The following is a 23,048-nucleotide window of genomic DNA, read 5'->3' on the forward strand; positions in this document are numbered from 1 at the left end:
TTTACGGCACACTACTCTCAGCCTCGTGGTGGGCTCGTTTTGATCTCTCTCCATGTGTTATGTCAAAGCAGAGCGCCTGCCCTTGAACATGCCGATGTTCTTTGGGCTCTGGGTCCTTCGTGTGATACGTCTTTCGGGACTCCTCTCGTTTCGGCTCCTCTCGTCCGACTTCCCTGGAAGGTCGGTACGAGTGCCTTCCGCTCCTAGTGTGTTGAGGGACTTCGGGAATTGTTCTTCCTCCTCCCTTCTGGGTATTAGTTGCTGGCATCGGCGTATCCTGCAGCGGGTATGGTGGCTGCATGACATTATTTTGCATCATGAAGTTGACGACCGACTGTAGGTCTACTAACTTGTTCGCCAATTCTTTTACTTCCTCATCCCTCCGTAGGCACCTATCCCTCCATACCTGAAGGTTGTCTTCGTGATAGTACTTGCCTTGGTCTGTCCTCTTCGAAGTGTCGCCCTCCTGGCTGACATCTTTCTCTCCGTGGCCCTGGTATGAGTTTCTGCATTATGGTTGTCTCTTTCAATGTCAAGGTCAATTGGTCTGCCACTTCCAGTGGGAGTGTCGCCCCCAATGTTTTCCTTCTATCCGTTACTGGCCATCTATTCTTCTAAGATTCTCACAGACGGCGCCAAATTGTGTGGGTGATTTTCTGACCACACTACCCGCCTAGTAATCAACTAGAGAGCATCGGCAGAATAGATGGTTTCAGCTAACCTACAACAGAAAGAAAAGGCTCCGACGGTGGCTCTTCCACCCGGGGGCACTCCGACGATCAAGTCAGTATATCTCTCAAAGATAATCAAGTGCTAAACTTACTATTCAAAGCATAAAACTGCGTACCTTAGACCTACGGGGGTGCCTCTTTTTTATAGCCAACATAAACCTAGTCCCACTAGAAGCCTGACTTCTATGGACTCCAATTCAGTACTTACTTTGGACTCTTCAAGAAATAAAGATAAACTCCCTAAGAGTTTTATCTTTATCTTGGCTAAGTCTCCTCTTTACTCTAGAACTTTTGTCCCTTATCTTTTGTCCATTTATCTCGGATTTCGATATCTTTGGAGATAACCTCGGCCTTTCCGAGATAACCTCGGCGTAACAACCAGGACACGTGGCACTTCGACTGACACGTCGGCGTCACCTTGCCACGTGTTGGTATTCAAAAAATACATCCCCACACCAATAATAAATACATATAACAAAACCATGCATTATCAAAACTATTTCATTACTTTTTTTTATTCAAAAACTATTCAATTTGATTTTTTTTTAAAAATGACAAAATTAAGTCTTATATTTTTCACACAAAAATACAAACTATCAACACTTACCATTTGATAAAGGATTATCAAATTGAAAATACAACAGAATATCTAAACTCTTTTTTAATTGAAAACACAAACAGAATATCTAAACAAATTAAAAACTCAAATTCTTACAAATTACTTGGGGTATTCGCGGTTTAGCGGTTCGGTTGTGGCCAAAAGAACCTTAAATCCGCCATCCGTCGAAAACTAGGCGGATTGAAAAAAATAATCCGCAACCGTCTGCTTGTTATCATGCATCCATCTAAAATGCGATGGATCAGATCGATTCAATTGGTTTAAACAAATCAGAATATTCGCTGGATACCCTAATTGAGACTCTCCTAATTGGGAGTTTTCCAGTGTCAACAGGAGGTGAATTCATATCCTATTACCTTGGGGAGCAGGGTTTCTTCCATTAACTTTGGGGATATGGCGTGCGAATTACATTCACAACTACATACATACAAAACTTACATATATAGGAATCTAAATTTGTAAATGTATATAGTTAGTTTTTTGAGTCATAACTGAAAACAAGTCATAACCAAAGTCATAGTTAAAAAATATCATAACGAAAGAAGAAAATTAATTATAATTAAAAAAAAATGACATAACTTAATAATACATATGTAAAGAGTGTGTATAGTAAAATTTCTTATAAATCTATTTTATTGTACTTTAATTTTTGATATTTGTTATGATACTTGGGACCAGTTAATCAAGAACACATCTCTCGGGACTAAGTAGCTTTTACAAAGCCTTGCTGATTTTTTTGCGATTCTGAGGCCTTAATTTTTTTCGACCAATTTTTTAAGGGCAAATTACAGTAACCTCTCTTTATATATATATTTTTCTCTATTTTATTTAAATATATATTTTTTAAAATTATTTTTTTCAGCGATTAATCAATGATCTAATTGATTTAAATATCATTAGTCGGACAAATGACCCCTTTCTAATTGATTTTCTAACAGGCCCTTTTTGACCAGTTGACACCATTGGTTGGCTCAGTTCTTGGCAAGTTGGGCACCGACATGGTACCTGGATTTATGGGCTTTTTGACACTATGTCGGGGGAGCCACGGTAGTTGTTGTGATTGAAACAGATTCGCTACAGACTAGATATGCTGTGCGACATTCGAGTAAAATTGACCCAAACTACAGAGTTGAGATTCTATCATTGTCTTCTTATTTGTAACGATGTAGATATATTTTGAATTAATTTAATAGTTCAGATTTAGTAATTTAAAAATAAAAAAATCAAAAATTAAAAATTAAAAATCAAATTTGCTTTTCTCACGTAAATTTAAATTGTTAGATCAACTCAAAATATATTTCTACTATTATAAATAAAAAGACAAAAAAAAAAAAACCCAAAAAAAGGATCTCAACTCCAAACTACAACCTTTTGGAAAGAATGTCGGATATGATAGAAATTGGCAATTTCATATGGTCTGGCGAGAAACAAATGCTTGTGCTGATTAAATGCAAATAGTCCAACTGCCTACATCCTCTGTCAGTACCTGTGGTAGCTAAAGATGTATCTCCTCCCTTTAGTTATTTTTTATTTTTATTTTTTTAACCAAAAAGAAAAGAGCAAAAAAGTCAATTTCAAAGTCATCTTATATTTCGTGTTCAGAAAAAAAATCATCTTATATTTCAAGATTAAAAGAGAAGGGAGAAAAAAATTGTTTGGTTGCAAATATAAGTACATATGGAATAATACTTGAATTATTTATGACTAATTTGAGATTTTTTTTTTTTTTAGTTTTATGAAATTTATGAAAAGATGTAAAAAAGTAAATAGAGGATAGATTGAATTTTTGATATTTTGACTAAAAGTTTTGGTTTCTAAAGAGTGTTTGTCTTGAGTCTATTATTTTGCGTGATAGTCTTGAGTTTATGGTTTAAAAAAATTATGGAAAAATATCACGTTAATCAGTGATTTTTTTTAAATTTTTTTTATAAATATTAATAATTATAATTATTTTTATTTTTATGAATTTTTATTTTTTTTAACATTCACTTAGATGTAATCACTTCAAAAATTATTTACTTCCAAACTAATGACAACAACAGGATCACTGTTAATATATAAATTTTTAAGAAAGTTAGTCTAACATCCCTCTTCTATCAACTTTTAGTAGTAGCAGAGGTCCACAAAATATTTTTTTCTGTTGGTTAAGGTCCTCCACGTCTTTTGCTTCTATTTATTCAAAAAAAATACCAACTTTACCCTTCAATGATACAGATTTAGGTCTTTCATTTCTTCTTTTTCAGATCTACTTTCTCTTTCTTCTCTTATCTCTTTTCATCTATCTTCTCTCTTTCTTTCTCTATAGATTTGGGTCTCTTCACTATCTCACAGTCTTCTCTTCCCAAACTTTAGAACCCAAATCTACCATCTCTTCATTCTTTGACATCGCCACCTGCGCCTCATTCTGCGTTGATGGCTGCTTTATTGTCGCCACTGGTTCCTATTCTGGCCTCATCTTTCTATTTATCTTCGTTCTTCTTCTTCTTCTCTCTCTCTCTCTACATATTTGGGTCTTTCCACCACCTTACAATCTTCTCTTCTCAAACCCTAAAACTCAAATCCACAATCTTCTCATTCTCTGACACCGCCGTCTCTGCCTCCTTCGCTTCATTGTTGCTACTGGCTCTCACTCTAGCATCATCCATGTCTTCGACGCTAAGTCCCAAACCCCCTCCGTCACCTTCACGGCCATACCCGTCTCGTTTACTTCGTCTATTACTATGTGGGTGAATCTTTGATTTATTTGTTGAAAAGTAAGGAATGGGTGATCATAGCAACAACAAACTCATGGATATAGAGGAATTGGGAAGACCTGCTGAAATTTCTCTATGCTCTTGGGTTTTATTGCTATTCAAGAAGTTCATTGCTCTTGAGTTCCAGATTTTGAATGGTATATCAAATGATAGAGAGAGAGAAAGTGGGTTTTATTGACTTTTTGAGCTTAGGGTTGTGCATTTCGGTACTTGTGAAATTTATAGGAATTTTGAATTGTACTTCATACTAGACAAATTTATTTGTGAAGAGAATTTTTTTTGAATTTTCTCTATGTATTTTTGAAATTTCTCTAAATTTTTCTTCATAGAGAAATTTGTCTAAATTTTGTCTCAAATTTCACTAGACCTAAGTCAGTGATATTTCACTGATGTATGTCTCATTTCTTTATGGGAATTTTGAATTGTGTTTCATACCAAAGAAATTTATCCGTGAAAAGAAATCTTTTTTGAGTTTTCTTCGTGTATTTTTGAAATTTCTCTGATTTTTTTTTTCACAAAAAAATTTGTCTAAGAGAAATTTGTCTAACTTTTGTCTCAAATTTCTTTGGACCTAAGTTAGTGAAATTTCACTATGTGTGTCTCATCTCTTTATGGAAATTTTGAATTGTGTTTTATACTAGAGAAATTTATTTCTGAAGAATTTTTTTTTGAATTTTGTCTCTGTATTTTTGAATTTTTTTTTGTATTTTTCTTCACAGAGAAATTTGTCTCAAATTTTACTTGAACTAAATTAGTGAAATTTCATTGATGTGTATCTTATCTCTTTCTTTCTTTTTACTATTTCTTCATCCCTTAGTATGTCTTTCTTCCTCCCTTTATCCTTAGTGAAATTTAGGGTTTGTTTCACTTAGGCCTCATTTGGGAACAAACAATTTTAGTAATTTTTTCACTTTTTACGAAAAAATGTACAGAAAAGTAGAGGGAGTGATGTGACAACTTATAGTGACTTTTTCACTAAAATAATTACTCCCCAAACGAGGCATTAATCAAGAAATTTTCACTAAAGCAGTGAATTTTCACTAACCTATTGTAATGATAGTGAAATTTCACTGACTTAGGTCTCGTTTAGAGAGTAACTATTTTAACTAAAAAATCAAAAAGTCACTATAAGTTGTCACATCACTCTGTCTATTTTTCTACATATCTTTTCATAAAGAATCAAAAAGTTACTAAAATAGTTTATTTCCAAACGAGACCTTAGTCAAGAAAACTTCACTGAAATCAACAAATTTCACTGAAATTACATTACTATAAATCAATGAAATTTCTCTAATAAAAATCAGAGAAATTTTACTGACTGAAGATAGTCAACTCAGTGAAATTGTGTCATTTTTTTTTTTTGAAATTTTATATTCATCATAGATCTTATTCGATAGATGTCGATGAAAGCATTCTAAAAATATAATTTTTATTAAAAATGGACATCTAAAATAAAAGTTATTAAATTTTTAAATATTTTAAAATTTCAACTTGTAAAAAACACAGTGTGTTTGGTTTGAGTTTTTTTTTATTAAGTTTTTTAAAAATTGAGTTTTTTGATTTTTGCGTTTTTTTGTTTTTAGTGAATATTTTTAAAATTTTAAACATTTTTTTTACTTTTTTAGATGCACCTTACTTAGATGTGTCCAAAAAGTAAAAAGTTTGTGAAAAAATATTTTAAAAATTAATAAATATATAAAAATACAAAAAATGTACTGAATTCTCGTATTTTTTTTTTGTATTTTTGGTATTTAGTGAATTTTTAAAAGGTTTTTTTCAAATTTTTTTTACTTTTTAGGTATATTTATGTTAGGTATGTCTAAAAATTAAAAACATTGCTTAAAATATTTTAAAAAATCAGTAAAAGCAAAAAAATACGGAAAATAAGAAAGCATAATTTTTTAAAAAGTGTTTTTAAAAAATGATAACCAAGCAAAGTGAATAATGTTGAAGCCTAAATGTAATATTGAAGGATATTTTAATTTAACAATTTTAAATGTAAAAGACATGTATTTTTAAAAAATCTCAGCTAATATAAAAGTTTGGAATATCTTTTATCTCTAAAAATTATAATATTAGGAATCTGAATAAATTCTTAAATTTTTCGTAGTATAAATATTCACAATATATATATATATATATATATTATAATTATTTAACAAGAGTAATATTAGAAATTTTAAAAATTTTATTAAAATTTTTATTAAATATTTTATATAGGGTGTGACTCACATCATGTAGATCCAAGTCCTACACTTATATAAGATATTTGATAAAAAATTTAATAAAATTTTTAACATCTCTAATATTTTTAATTTAATAAAACATAAGATTCCGGTGGCAGCCAGCCATCACTAAGGCTAAGTTTGGGAAGACTAAATAAGTGTATTTTTTGACTTTTATTGTATTATGTGTAGAAAAAGTAGAGAGGAGATATTGATTGATGTGACCCAAAAAAGATAAAAAAATGAAATAAGTGCACTTATTTTGTTTAGCTAAACTTGGCCTAAAATCAAAGCGTGCAGAATTCGATCACAAATTCGTCAAAAAGTGGCTGACAACCCAAAAATCCAAAAAAAAAAAAAAAAAAAATGCCTCGCAACCAATGGACGTTACATGATCGCACGGTCACCTAACCCTTAACAACATCCCTCCAACGGCTCTTACCAACCCTGCCTCACATTACTGGCCCCCACCACAAATCAGATTCTTCACTATATTATTCTCTCCTCCACTTAAAAATCTTAATAATTTTTTTAATAGTATAATTATTATATTTTAAAAATATTAATTTTTTAAAATTATTCTTTATTTTTTTAAGAATATCAATTATTATAATTATATTTTTTGTATTATTAATAAATTTAAAAAAGAATAAAATAGTAAATTTATATTATTTTATTCATTAATTTTTGAAAAAAAATTAATATTTTAAAATAATAAAAAATAATATGCTCAGTTGTAGGTCTTCCCAAAGAATCTCTAAACCATCTAAGTGGGTGTTTGAGAAGTGGGTTTTTATGTAGGTTTTTTAATTGTAAGATATTATTGGAGAATTTTTTTTGTATTTGGAAAGATAATTGGATTTTTTTGTGATTAGATGTGATGTTTGTGAGATAAAAAGTGAAATAATTATAGAATTAGATGTGATATTTTGTTTGGGTGTGTTTTTTTTTTATTTTGCAAAAAATTTATATTTTAATAGAAAAAATCAAAAAAAAATCCCAAATCCAAATTCCCAAACACCACTTAGGCCGGGAATTATGTGATAAAGATTAAATTTATATAATATAAAATTCAAAATAAATTTAAACCACAAAATAATTCTCAATAATTTCTGACTCCCGCTCCTAGCATTGTTGTACATACGTACGTACATATATATATATATATACACACTGTTTGGTACAGTTGGTGGTGTAGTCAATTATGGATTCGAGTGCGAAGGTCTGAGCTTTTGACGACCTCACTGATAGCGACATCAACTACGGAGCTTCTCTCTCGACACAGCTCCGGCGTGATCGACGGTCCTGATTGTCTTTCCGGCGCCGGTGATCGGAGGAGAAAGGTGATTTGTGTTATGCAATTGGTGTCAAAAAAAGTTGCTAGGGTTTTCAGTTTAAGCAAGTTTCCAACTATATGTGAAGTGGTTATGATTGGAAAAAAATTTCGGACCTAATTTTATGTGCTTTGGATGATATTTAATTGTATTACTTTATGGGAATTTGATGTTTTCTTCAATTTCACTCAATTGACATTTCATTTGTTGACATCTCTGTAAATTTCCATGGAAAAGGAGCTAACTTTGTATTGTGTTTGTGTTTGAGTACTCAAATAAACTGTGGAATTAATTTTCAAAGCTTATGGTTAGGAATTTTAGAGGTATAATTTTGGATATTCCTTACTTACCCCAATTTTATTTTATTTTATTTTAATTTTAATCCTTCTAGGTCGAGATAATTCCTGGGACTCTTTCCCCCTTTTTTCTCTCTCTTTTTCTTCATTTGCAAATGCAAGCTTGCTTATTGCTTTCAATTTATTGGAAATTTGGTAATCCACTAATATTGATAATGGGTATAAGGTTTGAGTTTAGAACAGGAGAAATTATTGATGCCTGGATTTAAAGGAGTTATGAAAAATTTATTGGTTTGTTTCCAACACATCTTTTTCAATTAATCAGATTCTTTGTGCAGCCTAGTTTAATAGATTCTTGAATTATTAACTGGAAGTTTCTATTCTTATGCTAAAGACTACACTTTTCCTTTTTCTTCTTTGGTGGAGATGTCTTGCTTTTGCATCCTTTGCTTTTCTCACTTAAATTACTTCAACATTCTGAGTAACCTTGTGCCTCCATGCTTTGAACTTGTTCGTACTTAGCTAATGTTTTGTACTTTCCGTCTGTATAGATTTGATCAACTCAAGTCACAGCGTGAGTCGCTTTTGCAAGTTTGAGGTCAATTCTAGTATCAATCATTTGGACCTTCTTCTCCAGTTAAATGGGTGAAAAGTGAATCTATCCATAACTGCCCCCAGTTTTACTTAAATACATGGTTACTTTTGGGGAAGCAGTTCAAGATGAATTGGCTTCTGACAAATCACAGCAGAGAAAGAGCCCAGAGTCTGGATACCAAGAGTCCCAATTCAATCAAGAAGGAAGCACTGTTTCTGTATTGCCTGAAAAAGAATCGAGTGAATTGCAGAAGACAGAGAGCTCTAATGCTGAGTTTTCTGCATCACAATGCAAAGAGGAAGGAAACACTCTCTCTACGATAACTGACAAAGTGTTGGAACATGTGAAGCAGAGACAGAGCTCTCTGAGGGTGTCGCCTAATTTACAGGGGAGACAAAACCCTGATAGTGCTAGTGGGGATCAAACATCTGAAGGCAATCAAGAAGGGTCATCTCACTCTGTAATACCTGAAAAAGTATCAGATAATTTACAGCAGAGACAAAGATCTGAAACTGTGGTCCATGCATCACAATCTAATCAGGAAGGAAGCATTCTTTCTGTAAAACCTGAAAAGTTGCCGACTAGTTTGCAGCTTACACAGAACCTTAAGACTGGGTCTCATATGTTGCAACGCGATCAAGAAGGAAGGACTCCCTCAAAAATACCAGATAAAGTATCAGAAGATGGATATAACTGGAGGAAATATGGGCAAAAACTTGTCAAAGGAAATGAATTTATTCGGAGCTATTACAGATGTACACATTCTAAATGCACAGCAAAAAGGCAAGTAGAACGCTCACAAGATGGGCAGATTACGGATACTGTTTATCTGGGTAAGCATGAACATCCTAAACCTCAACCTAGTCCCCAGATAGCTGTTAGCTTTGTACCGCCCATCCAAGCAAAGAGACAAGACGAGCCTTCTTTATCTATTGGGGAGGGTAAGAAATAAACTTCATTGCTGATTTCTGGCTTTGAAACTCAACCAATAAATTGATTGACTTCTTTGGTGACTTCTTATTTGAAGATAAATCATCTGATGCACATGTTTTGACATCTCACTGTGCTGAGCCAATGGAAACACCTCCGCTTCCTACTACTGCACCAACTGATGATGCTGCAGAAGGTGCAAGTTTACAATCTAATAGAATGAGAGATGAGGTTGATCATAGTGGCGTTCCAGACACAAAGAAACAGTACGTCGAAACACAAGCGTTTTGAATTTTGTTCTCTGTTGGTACTTCTGTGGGATAACCCTTTGTCAGTTTCCATTAAAAAAAACATTGCAACAGGAAGAGAGACATTGGTAACATTGACGAGATTCTGGTGGAGAAGCCAAATGGTGAATCAAGAGTTGTTCAAACTACGAGTGAGATTGACATAGTGAATGACGGTTACCGCTGGCGCAAATATGGACAGAAACTAGTAAAAGGCAATCCTAATCCAAGGTATATGTAGGGTTAGTTTGGCATAAACTAAATAATACAAAAAGTCAAAAAGTCACTATCCTATTTAAGTCACATCATCTTATTTAAATCACATACACATCACTTCAAACCCAATCCAAACCCAACCCATATAAGCCAATAAGTCAAAAAGTACATTTTTTTAGAACATCCCAAACCAACCCTTACTCTATTCCAGTCCTGTTAAACAGTAACTGAAAACTTACTCTTAGAGGTGGTTTTGGCATGATCTAAATAAGCGCATTTTTTTGACTTTTTATGAAATATGGGTTGGGTATGAGTTGGGTTTGAAGTGTTGCAGTAGAGAGGTGATGTGACTTAAATAAGATGATGCGACTTAAGTAGGATAGTGATTTTTTGACTTTTTAGCTTTTTTAAGTTATGACAAACAAGGCCTTAATTTTTTTTTTTTTTTTTTTTTTTTCTGTACTTGTGTTGCATCTTCTGCTTAATGTTAATTTATGTTTTCCCTTCAGTAACTTGTACAGATTATCTCTTTAAAGATTTAAGAAGTGATAATATGCTTAAAATTTTGGTCCCTAGTAACTTTTGAGTGTTTGTGCTTCCTAGGTCGTGTCACTCATGTAAGTTGATATATGCTTGTACATTTATATCATTTAAAAGACCAAAATCTTTTATGGAACTATTGTGAAACATCTTTCTTTCTCGTCTTTGACTTATAAACTGGATATGACATTTCTTTTTATGAATTAAACTGGATATGACATTTCTTTCTCGTCTTTGACTCATCTTTCCTCCTCTGGTTTGTAGCATTTTGCATAGAATCCATACTTCTATCCAAGTCAATTCATTCCTGTGAATCTATCATTATAATTTATAGTTTTATAAAATAATCTAGGGACCATTGCTTTGTGCACAGGTAAATCCATGGGCTGCCAAGTATCAGAGCATGGGTCAATGTTGTTAGAATTGTATGATGCATATCGTACAATATTTATTGTATCATATGGAAAAAGGTGTCTTCTCCTAAGTCATTTGTATGTTTTTCCTTCTTTGGGAGAGGGAGAGGACATGCTAAAATGGATGAGATCCAAGTCAGGAATATTTAAGGTTAAGTCCTTTTATGAGGCATTTTTGGGGAATTGGAGTTGAGTCTTCCCATGGAGAGGAGTTTGGGTGGGTCCAAGTCTCCTACAAAGGTTGATTTTTTTGGCTTGGATGATAAAGCACGAAAAGATTCTTACCATTGATAATTTGAGGAGGAGACATTCATGTGAATTGTTGTTGTATGTGCAAGGTTGATGGGGAATTAGTTTTTCATTTTCTCATTCACTGTGTGGTGGCAAGAGATATGTGGTTTGGTTCTGGACCATGACCATAAACTATATAACTTGTATTCTTGGGTCAAGTCACATCCAAACAAGTCCTAGAGAATGTTGCTTGCAAATCAGGAACTGGATAAGTCTCTTAGCGTCGTAACTTGTGATGTCATTCATTATATTATTTAGTACATTCTTGGAGGTAAGTACTTTATGTGTATCTTTGTGTGTGTGAACTAAGGTATGTATGAGGTTTAAAAGCATTGATGTAGATGATGAATTAGCAATTAAATTATAATACAAGGATTTCAAAAGTATTGATGCCATTGGCAAAGTTGGATTGGGTTTTACCCTCTTGTGTTCATCTGTTGGTAATTGATCTTAGTTAGATGGTTTGGCCTGATAAAACGAGGGTGCTTTGGGTAATTTGGTTAGAAAGAAATTTGATAAATTTATGAGGAAAATATGAATGTGTGCAGTCACATAAATTTTCAATGATTCCAAACAAATGTGTTTCAGTTTATTATATATGCGGAAAATTCATTGTTCTTACTTGCTTGTAGCTGGTAGTCAGTAACTATACAATTTGAATGTCAGTTACACGCTCACTCTATTTGTGCTCTTGTGATGTAGGAGTTACTACAGGTGTTCAAATGCTGGTTGCCCGGTGAAGAAACATGTGGAGAGGGCATCCCATGATCCAAAAGTGGTTATTACCACTTATGGGGGACAACATGACCATGACATGCCCCCAACTAGGACTGTTACCCTTAACACAGCAGGATCTGATACTAATACTACAGCCCCAAATGGTGAGTTGAGATCTAAACCAGAGGAAACTAGTGAAGTTGTTCATACTAGTGCAAACTGAGCTGCAAGTAGCTGATGAGGAATTATCTGAGCTGAAACTCGATTCTCGTTTCTGTTGCAATAACGTGTAAGCTCTTAACACTGCTGTTGATTAACGCAGATCAGGAGGCCTGTCGGTGTGCATAGGAATTGCTCTCTCTCTCTCTCTCATGGGGGATGGTTTTCCCTGCAACTCTGATTTGAAACCATGCGTCTAATTGATGATAACCCTGTATTGGGTGTAAAAATTATTTAAGGAATAAAATGTATATGTTGCACTTGTGTGAGGCTCTTTAAGATGTTTTTTGTTGCTGCATTTTTTTGAATAATCATCTTTATGTTAATGAAGAATATGGGTGCATGATCAGCAGACATTTGAGCATTTAAACATTGTTGTGTAATATGAAATTGATTAATTCTTGTTCAGGTATGACTAGCAGTATTGTAGAACACTTAGGTCACATTTGATGGGGCAGGATATAATTATTTTATCTTGGAATAAAACCATTCTACATTTACTTCACATTTTGTGGCCATGAGTTACTCGTTCTAAAGTCATTTTATCTTATGTGGGATTATTTTCTCCCAGGAATGGAAGGTGCTTCTATTTACACCACGGAAACACCTTACACCATCCCATTTTTAAAGTTTTTTATCAGCGTGAATTACACTAATAGTCCCTATTGTTTGGAGTTTGTTTTACTTTGGTTCTTGACTTTTTAATTGTGTCACATTTGATCCTGAATTTTAAATCTTGTTCCAAATAAAGACAATTGAAGATATCAGTAGATTTTTTAAGGGTAAAATTGTCAATTTGATAAAATATAAATTAATTTGATAAAAATAAATGTCAAACAAATATTTTTGAATTTTTAAAAATTATTTTTACCTATTAAAAATAAAATTATGTAAAATTGATAAATCTTTTAGACATTTATTTTTTTTTACCAAATTAATTTTTATTATGTGTTTGGATGATGATCATGTAAAATTAATTTTAAAAAATTAATCATGTAATTTTTATTAATTTTTATCAATTTTACATAATTTTATCATTGGTGGATAAAAATAATTTTTAAAAAATTAAAAATATTTTTTTGACATTTATTTTTGTCAAATTAGTTTATATTTTATTAAATTAACGATTTTACCTTTGAAATTAAACAATGATATCTTTAATTGTCTTTATTTAGAATAAGATTCAAAATTTAAGATCAAATATATCACAATTAAAAAGTCATGAACCAAAATGATACGAGTCTCAAACTATAGAGACTATAAGTGTAATGTGCCATTTTTATTATAATTTTACCCCTATTTAAAATTATCCAAATGTACGCAAACTTTAAAATTCTAAAATCGTAATTCTCGTTCCCCCACCATCTCCACCAGCCCACCACCATGGTTGCCACCTCAGCCCCTCCCCTCCTCTTCTCCGCCACCCTCAAGCCCCTTCTCTCCCCACCACCACTCAGCCCCTCCCCTTCCTGCTGCCACCTAAATCATAAATCTATTTCTCTCTCTTGTCTCTCTTTCTCTTGCAGTGGTGTGAGGAGGCTAGGTTGCAGTGGAGGGGGCCCAGGTTACTGTGGTGGAGGTGGTGGTGCGGAGTAATGGTTTGAAATGTTGTGTAAAGAGAGGACGAGATGTTAAGAATGAGGAAAGAAAAAAAGAGAGAGAAACAAAGCTACCTTGAGATCAGTGAATCACACTATTTGATGTCCAAGAAGCAAAGAATAATTAATCCCCACTTCATGAATAAACTCACTCCTTACATCATTTGGTGATTCTGTGACAAGAAATCAGCTTTCATTCTTCACTTGCTAATAGTTGGTTTTCTCACACTGGAGCAATTCTGTATCAATGGATCGTGGGATTTAGTTTTTGGGTACTCATGTTTTACATCAGAATCGAGCTGTGTGTGTGTGTGTGTGTGTGTGTGTGTGTGTGTGTGTGAGAGAGAGAGAGAGAGAGAAGCGCTTTCATTCTTCAATCAATTAGCTGCCATATGATAAAAAATAGCTAAACTGGTCCCTAAAACTCAAATGACTAGATAATTTGCCTAACAAATTTTTGCCAGTACTTCTGCAATGGAAGGTATGAATTTTTCTCATCAAATGTATTCCACTACCCAAACATCTCAAGGGAAAGTCAAATCTCAAGCAGAGCATAGGTGCAAAGTCTTGGCAATTCTTTAGCAGAGCAGGGTCAAGCACAAGTTCTTAACTTGCTTTCAAGATTTCCCGACTCTCAAGTTGTGTTTAAATCTTGAATTTGTGAAAGGAATAAAAAAAATTAGCTTCACAAATTTCTCTACAAATCCAAACACATCCTAAGAGTATCACAAACATGTGACAGTCCAATTGTATTTGAAAACATACAATTTAATGAAATTTACAGCAAAACAAAGAAGATTCCAACACAACCAGAAAAAAGGTTCAAGATTCCTGAGCCAAATTGCTTATCAATGCTCATCCAAAGATCAAGAATAGCCAGACAATCCCCCAAGTATTGGAGCTGTTGAAAATGACCTCAATGAAAGCAGCTAATATAAAGTAAAACAAAACAATCTCAATGAAAGCAGCTAATTTGATTGATGAAAGGTACATTACACAGCAGAGGGAACCTTATTCTTATATGAACTACAAGTACCTAAAATTAAAAAAAAAAAAAAAAAAAGTTAAAGGTTCTACCTCAGCTCACTGTCCCAAATCCCAAGAAAAAAAAGGTACATCATTGCACAGTTACAAGTTTTCTACTTCCACGCACAAGAAGCTACCAAATCTCTGTTCATCCAACCGAGATACAACGCTCCATCCCTCTCTTCAAGTCTATATTTGTCACAGTAGTTCTCTAGCAGTGTTTTGATGGTAGCATTGACCAAAGAGCTTAAAGGGTATGGAGTAAACCCAGCCATCGTGAACCGTGATTTCCACTTCCCAAGAAGCTCATGCCGTTCCACCCTCTCAATCCCCTCGCACGCCACCACATTCACAACATCCCTTGCTAGACAGTGCTGCTCGACATTGATCCGCTCTTTATGTTTCCTTGGTAGCGTCACATCAATTGATTCGAACATGGCTGTGTAATAGTCCAACGCCTCTAGAAATCGTGGGACGAACGCAGCAGTGTTTGTGTTCGATTCTTGCTCAACTAGTGTCACCACTTTGGGAGAGAGGCTTTTAACAAGCCTCAAAAGCCGATCCCTATGATTCTGAGTACTCACACTCTCATCTGGCATGTGATGTAGCATGAATGCGAAATTCACAGCAAGAGCTTCCCCATGTCGGATCCCAAGATTTTCAAGCTGGACTTCACAACCAGACATGGCTGCACCGTGGAACTCAAATGGAACCTTAAATGACTCAGCAAGCCTAGACAGCCTCTGTCCCACGATGTTTAGTCCTCCTCCACGGGCATATGCTGACGTGGAATCATCGATTCCTGTTATGCAGATGTGTGGAGGCCCACCTGGCCGAGCTGCGAAAGCCTGGATCAGAGTTACCCATTGACTGCCCTGACCAATTTGGAAATCAATGATGTGAACCCTATTTTCATCCTTCATTGCCTCTGCAATGGCACCGTTTGCAGACATGTATCCGAACTTGAAGTAAGGGCAAACCTCATAAAGAATGTGCATATATGATAGGAGGTCAGCGCTTGCTGGTTCTTTGCATCTCAAAGTTTGGTAGATCAAACTCCCTGAAGAGGACAATCTTGCGACTAGCCCTTCCAACATGTATGCTCCCAAACGTTGAATTGGTTCGCCAGAAACCGACACCAATTGACGTAACTCAGCCATCAACCGTTGTGCATTCAACAAGTCGCTTTCTGATACTGATTTAGCACACGCAATGAGAACCTGTTTCAAGTCCCGTCTAGGAATTGCTTCCATCATTTGTCTCCAGCTGTCAATCTCCGGTGAGGCTACACCTTCTTGTAAGATAGTACTATCATAACTGTCAAGTATATCAGAATCCGGTCCCAGCATCACAGTTTCAAGTTCACGCAGCTTGTGTCTGAATTCAATAAAATCATCAGTTACACAGGACCCATATGAATGACACTCTTGCTGAGATATGGGACTTCCATTGGGTGAGAAACTGAGAGTTGACGGAGAATTGTAAACAGCATAACAACCCGTTGCTGGAAATGAGTCCAGCGTGCAGTACTTTTCACCGGAAGTGTGAATGGAGAAGTGACTCCCGTGGCTGCTGTTGCTATAGCGTGATTGTTGGTCAAATGTTTGGAACTGAGGGTAACAATAATCCTCGACCTCTAGCTTTGGCTGATAGTATAATGTGTTGGACATAACTGATCTTCTGTGTTGTTGCGAAGCCTGTGTCAACGACGTGAGTTATCAGGTCCTCTTTTTCTTGGTGGACTGATACCTGAAATTTACAGAAAAGCAATATCAAGATTTGACGTCTTATCAAGATTTTTCTTCATAAACAGCAGATGAATGCTGGACAACAAGAGCATTCCAATGTTACACAATCATCAATTCCGTAAGCCTGAATTTTTAGATGACTGACTACCTCAAGGGTGTCTAATATGAAGCAAGCATAATTAGAATGAAAATTGAAGCGAAATAAATGCAATTATATAGGAATGCAGAGAAATATTTATATTCAACCAAAAGTTTCTGTCTTACAATTTTCAATTGAAAAACAAAGAATTACAACCCTCTTAAAATTGCAAATCTAGTTTCCCCTCCTCAGGAGTCAATTTCAATCAGAAACTGTTGTGTTTATGCTCTTAATTAGATCTCCATATGTCCACAGAAAATACATGTTGTCAATAAAAACAGCCTCCCTCTCATATAAGCATTGTGCTCACAGTATTACGTCATTAAACTATCTTTTACTCTCTTTCAACTCAGTCACTTTAAATTAACTTCTTATGAAATTAAAGATCTTTCCTTTTGAAAGATTAACAAAACAATCAGTCAAATGAAAACGCAGGTAAAAAATAAAAAATAAAAAAACCTCAAAAATGGCAAAAGCATCAGCTTCAATCCATGTTCTTTCCAATTTCAATACCCTAAAAAATATGCATACCTCCTTAACATGACACATCGATAATCCTTCTAAAAATCTGTTAATACAGCAATTTTGGAACAAAAAGCTTGCAAATCACAACTCCAATTCAAATCTACTTGACAAAGGCTTTCATGTCAACAGGTCTTAAAAAAACATAGCAACACATTCACACAGACAAATGGACTAAATCGGCGTAATCCTCGGTCATATTGGCATTCTTACAAGACAAATTACAAGAAAAACATTTAATGCAGATGGGTATTCCACTATATCAACCCTTCAGAATTTCAACAGCAATTTTACATATATCTATATATATATATATGATCAACATCTTTAAACCCCACCATCTTAGTCTGATTTCACTTTCCACAAACACTTAAAACCCTATAGAGAAACAGAGACTGCAAATAGAAAACAAATCAACAAGCTCATAATCATGTAATTACTTGAATTGAAACTCAAGCTCTTAGACAGACGTAAACATTAATTCAAGTCACCCAGAGAGAGAGAGAGAGAGATAGAGAGAGCCCACCTTCCACAGATCTATCACCGACCCATTTCCAGTAACTTGATATCTTCCATGAAATTTGAACTCAAGAGCTCAAGATTTTCCCAGGAAAGTCCAGAATTGAGAACAAGATTTCACAAGAAGCGTCTCTGAATCACATGAGGAAACAGATTCAGGGGAAAGCATAGTGTTGAAACAACAACTAGAAAATAGCTTTGAAGTAAGAAATTGCAGTTTTCAAATATCAAATCAATCGTTGGCTTGACATACCCAACTCTGATTGAAGAATCTCACGTTTCCTTAGTACACTCCAAACCAATAGTTGGAGGTTGGAGAGAGAGAGAGAGATACAGAGTCCTCTGTGAAAGAGAAGCACCTGTACATTATAACAACATTCCATTAAATAAATGCCCTTCAATATCTTTAGAATTACATTATTGCCATTTAGTTACATTAAAAATGTTTGCCATTTAGTTACATTAAAAATATTAATACCACATTATAAAATTTAAAAACATATATATAAAAATAAAATCTCATATACAATATAATAGTAGCATTTTGTAATTTTTAATTAAAGTGATGGGATTTCTATTTTTTTAATGAATATGTAAGTTACATAAAGATCTAGTATAGTATAAATTAGGAGTTTTTGAATTAAAAGCTTTCATATAAATTATATGGGATTGGTCGGTATCAATTTATAATCAGACTGGACAGTTTAATTCTGCCTAGTGGATTATTTTTGGATCCTATTTCGATAATTCAAACTATTTATATTTTAGAATTCGTCAAGTATATTGTTCTTGCAAAAAATCAAATCGATCAAATAACAAAAATCATGTGTTTGAATTAATTTGTATGAATCGTTTATTTTCTTACTGTCTATTTTTTTCATACAAAACTGATCTAAACATATGATTGTTATTATTCGATTGACTTGATTTTTTTATAAAAATGATATATTCAACGAATCTTAAAATATGAACGTTTTAAATAATCGAAACATGATCCAAAAGTGAGTCACAAAACCCAACAGCACTTCTCCAGTCCAATGAAGGACTAGAGAGAAGAAATAGCGAAATTATATTTGTAGTATTGGGACCAAAATACCCTCATAGTAATTGTTATGCAAACAATAATTATACTATTATATAAAACAAACAACTCACTTAATATAAAGAACAGTATTACACAATTTTAATTTTCAAAAAACCCCACAACAGTATTATATTTTTCTCAAATATTTATTTTAGGGGTTTTTTTTTTAAGATCCCTGGTATTATGATTTTATAGCATAAAGGACACCAAATATTTTCATAATGTCTAAGGTCCCTCAACAATATTTTCATAATGTCTAAAGTCCCTCAACCTTGATCCAGAGAAATTTCAGTCCAGAGAAATTTCAGTCCAGAGAAAATTGGTCCAGAGAAATTTCAGTCCAGAGAAAATTGGTCCAGAGAAATTCTGGCCCAAATTTCTCTGGACCAAATTTCTCTAGAAAGTCTACAGCAATTCTGAATTTCTCATAATTTCTCTGGCTCAATTCTTTCTAAAATTTCTCAGTATTTCTCTTATGCATTAGTTGAGTCCAGAGAAATTTTGAATTTCTCTGGTCCAATTCTCTTTAAATTTCTCTGATTTGCAAATTTCTTTAGTTTTCTCCCAGAGAAATTTCTAGAATTTCTCTGGACTCCAAACCAGAGAAAAACAATGCACACACAAAACACATTAAATAGAGAAAGAGAGAGAGGGGTTAAACAAATGTTGATACCTAGAAAAATGCAATGAAGCCTATTACAGATTCAAAAACTCTAATTTGATCATAGAAATACTCTTGTAGGCTAACAAGTGTAAACCCATCTTCAATCCCAAGAATGATGAACTGAGGAGCTAACCAAAACACACTCATAGACAGATAACTAGAGAAATTTTCCAACCCAGAGAAATTCCCAGACAAATCTTTCTACAGTAATTCTCTCAACCCAGAGAAATTCTGGACTCCACAACCCAGAGAAATTCCCAAAAAATACAGAAAAGACACAGAGAAAATCTCATCACCAGAGAATTTCTCTGGATTCAATCATAGCAATTTTTGCTTTCAGAATAAGAGAATCAATCATAAATTGCACTTGATCCAGGCCTAAAAGTTGAAATTCCAAGGTTTTACTTTACCCTGTCTCGTCAAACTAAACTAAACTAAAACCTATACAGTTCAGCATGGCATATTCTCAGCACCCAAACGGTACATTTTTAGGACTTTTCAACAGAAAAGGCAAAACTACTAGATTAGATCCAACTCAACAACCAAAAAATATCAGAACTTTGCTCAACAATTTCGAAACAACTAAAATTAATAAAAAAAAATCTAACAATTAAACACAAGACTCAGACCAATTTTGCCCAAAAAAATTTCACAGAACAAGCTCAGTGAAGATTCACAGATTTTGAGAGAGAGAGAGAGAGACCTCAGCAGCGAGGTACTCGAGCACGGCGGCGAGGTAGACCGGAGCGCTAGTTCCGACGTGCTGAGAGTAGCGGCCTTTCTTCAAGTATCGGCCGATCCGGCCGACCGGGAACTAGAGGCCGGCTTTGACGGACTGGGAAACGGGTTTCTTCTTCGGACCGCCGACCTTTCTTCCACCTGCACCTTTCTTGACCTTCTCCATTTTCTCAGGATTTCCAATCAGGAAACTAGTTTCCCGAGAAACAAACAGCCGAGAAAGTAGAGATTGGTGAGGTGAGGCTACTTTTTTGTCTGGGCTACAGTGTAGGGATTGGGGTGTTGTTGTCTCCAATGGAATCACTTCTACGGCGACGAGCATGAAGTAAGGGAAAGAGGAGCTGCCGATGAGGAGTGTTTCGTCGAGGTCGGCGGTCATCGACATGGCTCTCTCTCTCTCTCTGTGCGTGTTTGATCGTGGTGACGAGTGAGAGTAGACAAAAGGAAGGGGGCTGAATTTCTCTGTGATAGATGGGAGGACCTTAGACATCAAAAAATAATTTTGTGGATCTCTTCCCTTACAAAAAGTGGGGGAGGGACCCTAGACCAATTTTCCCATTATTTTACTTAAAATTATTATAAAATAAAAAATTAAAATCATTAAACCAATAATTGATAATCATCTCCACTCAATCACAATTTTCAATAATTGCTATTCATTACACAAAATTCACTCTCTCCTCTCTCATTCATAATTTTATATGCATGCACCATAAGTTTCTATGCATACGTTAATGTACGTACTCCCCAATTATGTGATAAAGTCATCATGCCCTTTCAATGGGGGTAAAGATTTGTAGGCTTTGAAGTCTTGAACTCTTAAAGAAAGGGAGTTAGAGTTATACATAAATAGATGGTTTGGCTGATTTAGATTTTTTTATATCAATTTAATTTTTTTTTATAAAAATAATATATACGGATAGTCTTACAAAATAAATGATTTAAATCATTGAAACAGACCCACCACCATGACGAACCCACAAACTTAAATAATTATCTTAAATTTAAATTTAAGAGAAATGCATAATTTTTTTAAAATTAATAACCGTTAAGAATTTTGTAAGGATCAAACTTTACCACAAAAAAGACAAATCTAAGCTTTGGAGTGGTTGAATACATACGTCATCGACTCCACGCCTAAGAAACTCATACATTATATGGAATTAATATAAGATATGCACAAATTTCTCTTCTTAATCAAGGGAAAAATTATTTATTTAGACATAAATTACCTACGGTATGTAATTAAAAAAAATATTCAAAATTAAAATTTATGGTATAAATTTAAATTAATGTCATGTAAGTTTTCTTCAGAATAAATTTGATTCACATATCTTAAAATTTGAGCATTATCCTGAATATTTTTATTTGTAAGTGCCAAGTATGATTTAGATCATCTCCGATTATGAATAAATTTTAAAATTAATGATTTACAATTGTTACATCAATTTGAATTTTAAAATCTATCTCAGTAGTTGTTGAGGTTAAAATACAAGGAGATGTTGATATGATTATTTTAAAATTATTGATATAAAATAAATATCTTTATTCTATTGATATGCAATATACAAAACTTTGGTAAATATCAAGCGCACCACACATTTGGTTTTCTTAGTTGAAAACCTAAAGAAATAGAATGCGTCGTGTGGTCAATTATATTGTTTATGGGCAATGTTTGGTGGTCACAAATTTTGTAGCTTAAATGGTCAGAAAATGTCAAAACGACGTCGTTTTAACATTTTCGGGCCATTTGAGCCATAGAATTTGTGGCCACCAAACATTTTCTATTGTTTATTATATGAATAAGAGATAATATTATCTATTTTATATTAAAATATATATTTATTTTTGATTATGCAGTTATTGTTGCGTCAATTGTACTTATTTTACTCTTTAAAAAAATTAATCAATATAATTACGTCAAATTTATAAAATTTATTATATTTTTTAAAACTTCAATAAAACTTAATGTAATTTACTTTCTCTCTCTTTTATTTTTATATTTTTTTTAAAGCATAAGTCATTAGTTGGAGTCTGTACATAACACATGGTACGTATTCATGCATCCAAGTTATTAATCTCATCTATAGGTGGGGACACTACGTTTATTAGAAGGAATTATTCTGTACAATAATTTTTGGGATTGAAATTAAACACCCTTAAACTATCATTGTAAAATTATTGCATCAAAACTTATTATAAAGGATCTTAATCCAATGAGGGGGGAAAATGAAGAAAATAAAAAGAAAATAGACGAAAGTCGTGAGGTAATGCTATATATATATATATATATATAATGTTTTTATCACTATTTTGTATTTATAATGTCTCATTTTTATATGTAACTATTAAATTTAACATAATCTAATAATTATCACATCTGCACAATAGGATTATTGATACATAATTTATTATTAATAGTGATATTATGTGTCAATAAGCAAACCCCATTACTATTTGTATTAAAATTTCACTTTATTGAGAATGATATAAAATAAAAAAATTGATGAGATATGATATAGGGGGGATTTATATGTAGGTCCTAATAGGTGGACTTATTATTTAATTGATTTTACGATAATTAATGGAATTTTTTTTATCAAACAATATTAAAAAATGTTACTAATTGTTAATTTTTAACAATAGTTTGAAAATTGTCACAAAAAATATCACTAATTATAAGGTTTAGAGTTTAAAAAATTGTTAAAAAAAAGTCACTAATTTTCAACTTTCAACAACAATTTGTGAAATTCGTCACAGAAAAAAGTCACTAATTATAAGTTTTATCAATAATTTATAAAAACTATAACAAAAAAATCATTAATTGTCAATTTTTAACGACAT

At 33.4% G+C, this 23,048-nt stretch overlaps 2 protein-coding genes across 3 annotated transcripts; one reads left to right on the forward strand and one right to left on the reverse strand.

Annotated features, from left to right (window-relative positions):
• Nucleotides 1–7,466: 7,466 nt before the first annotated feature.
• Nucleotides 7,467–12,536, forward strand: LOC114256400 (WRKY transcription factor SUSIBA2). Of its 2 annotated transcripts, XM_028196046.2 has the most exons (6): nt 7,467–7,671; nt 8,510–9,494; nt 9,581–9,749; nt 9,846–10,001; nt 11,933–12,111; nt 12,270–12,536. In XM_028196046.2, exons 2-6 carry the CDS (start codon nt 8,651–8,653, stop codon nt 12,293–12,295), a joined length of 1,374 nt encoding a protein of 457 aa, XP_028051847.1. In that variant the 5' UTR covers nt 7,467–7,671; nt 8,510–8,650; the 3' UTR covers nt 12,296–12,536. The 2 variants fall into 2 exon arrangements, with proteins under 2 accessions (XP_028051847.1, XP_028051846.1); XM_028196045.2 differs by having other exon boundaries at nt 7,478–7,671; nt 11,933–12,536.
• A 2,183-nt stretch (nt 12,537–14,719) lies between these two features.
• On the reverse strand, nt 14,720–18,081 carry LOC114256399 (scarecrow-like transcription factor PAT1). The gene is made up of 3 exons (XM_028196043.2): nt 17,972–18,081; nt 17,726–17,850; nt 14,720–16,539 (listed from the first exon to the last, which is right to left on the reverse strand). Exon 3 carries the CDS (start codon nt 16,458–16,460, stop codon nt 14,904–14,906), a length of 1,557 nt encoding a protein of 518 aa, XP_028051844.1. The 5' UTR covers nt 16,461–16,539; nt 17,726–17,850; nt 17,972–18,081; the 3' UTR covers nt 14,720–14,903.
• Between the last annotated feature and the right edge of the window lie 4,967 nt (nt 18,082–23,048).

This window comes from Camellia sinensis, chromosome 8 (assembly GCF_055761805.1).
Source record: "Camellia sinensis isolate YWXY chromosome 8, ASM5576180v1, whole genome shotgun sequence".
Lineage (NCBI taxonomy): Eukaryota > Viridiplantae > Streptophyta > Magnoliopsida > Ericales > Theaceae > Camellia > Camellia sinensis.

Excerpts from the sequence above, each read along its gene's own strand:
- LOC114256400 (XM_028196045.2), top strand. The coding sequence starts at position 8,651 with ATGGTTACTTTTGGGGAAGCAGTTCAAGATGAATTGGCTTCTGACAAA. Across the intron at positions 9,495-9,580 it reads TTCTTTATCTATTGGGGAGG|ATAAATCATCTGATGCACAT; the intron begins GTAAGAAATAAA and ends TCTTATTTGAAG. Across the intron at positions 10,002-11,932 it reads AAAGGCAATCCTAATCCAAG|GAGTTACTACAGGTGTTCAA; the intron begins GTATATGTAGGG and ends CTTGTGATGTAG.
- LOC114256399 (XM_028196043.2), bottom strand. The coding sequence starts at position 16,460 with ATGTCCAACACATTATACTATCAGCCAAAGCTAGAGGTCGAGGATTAT.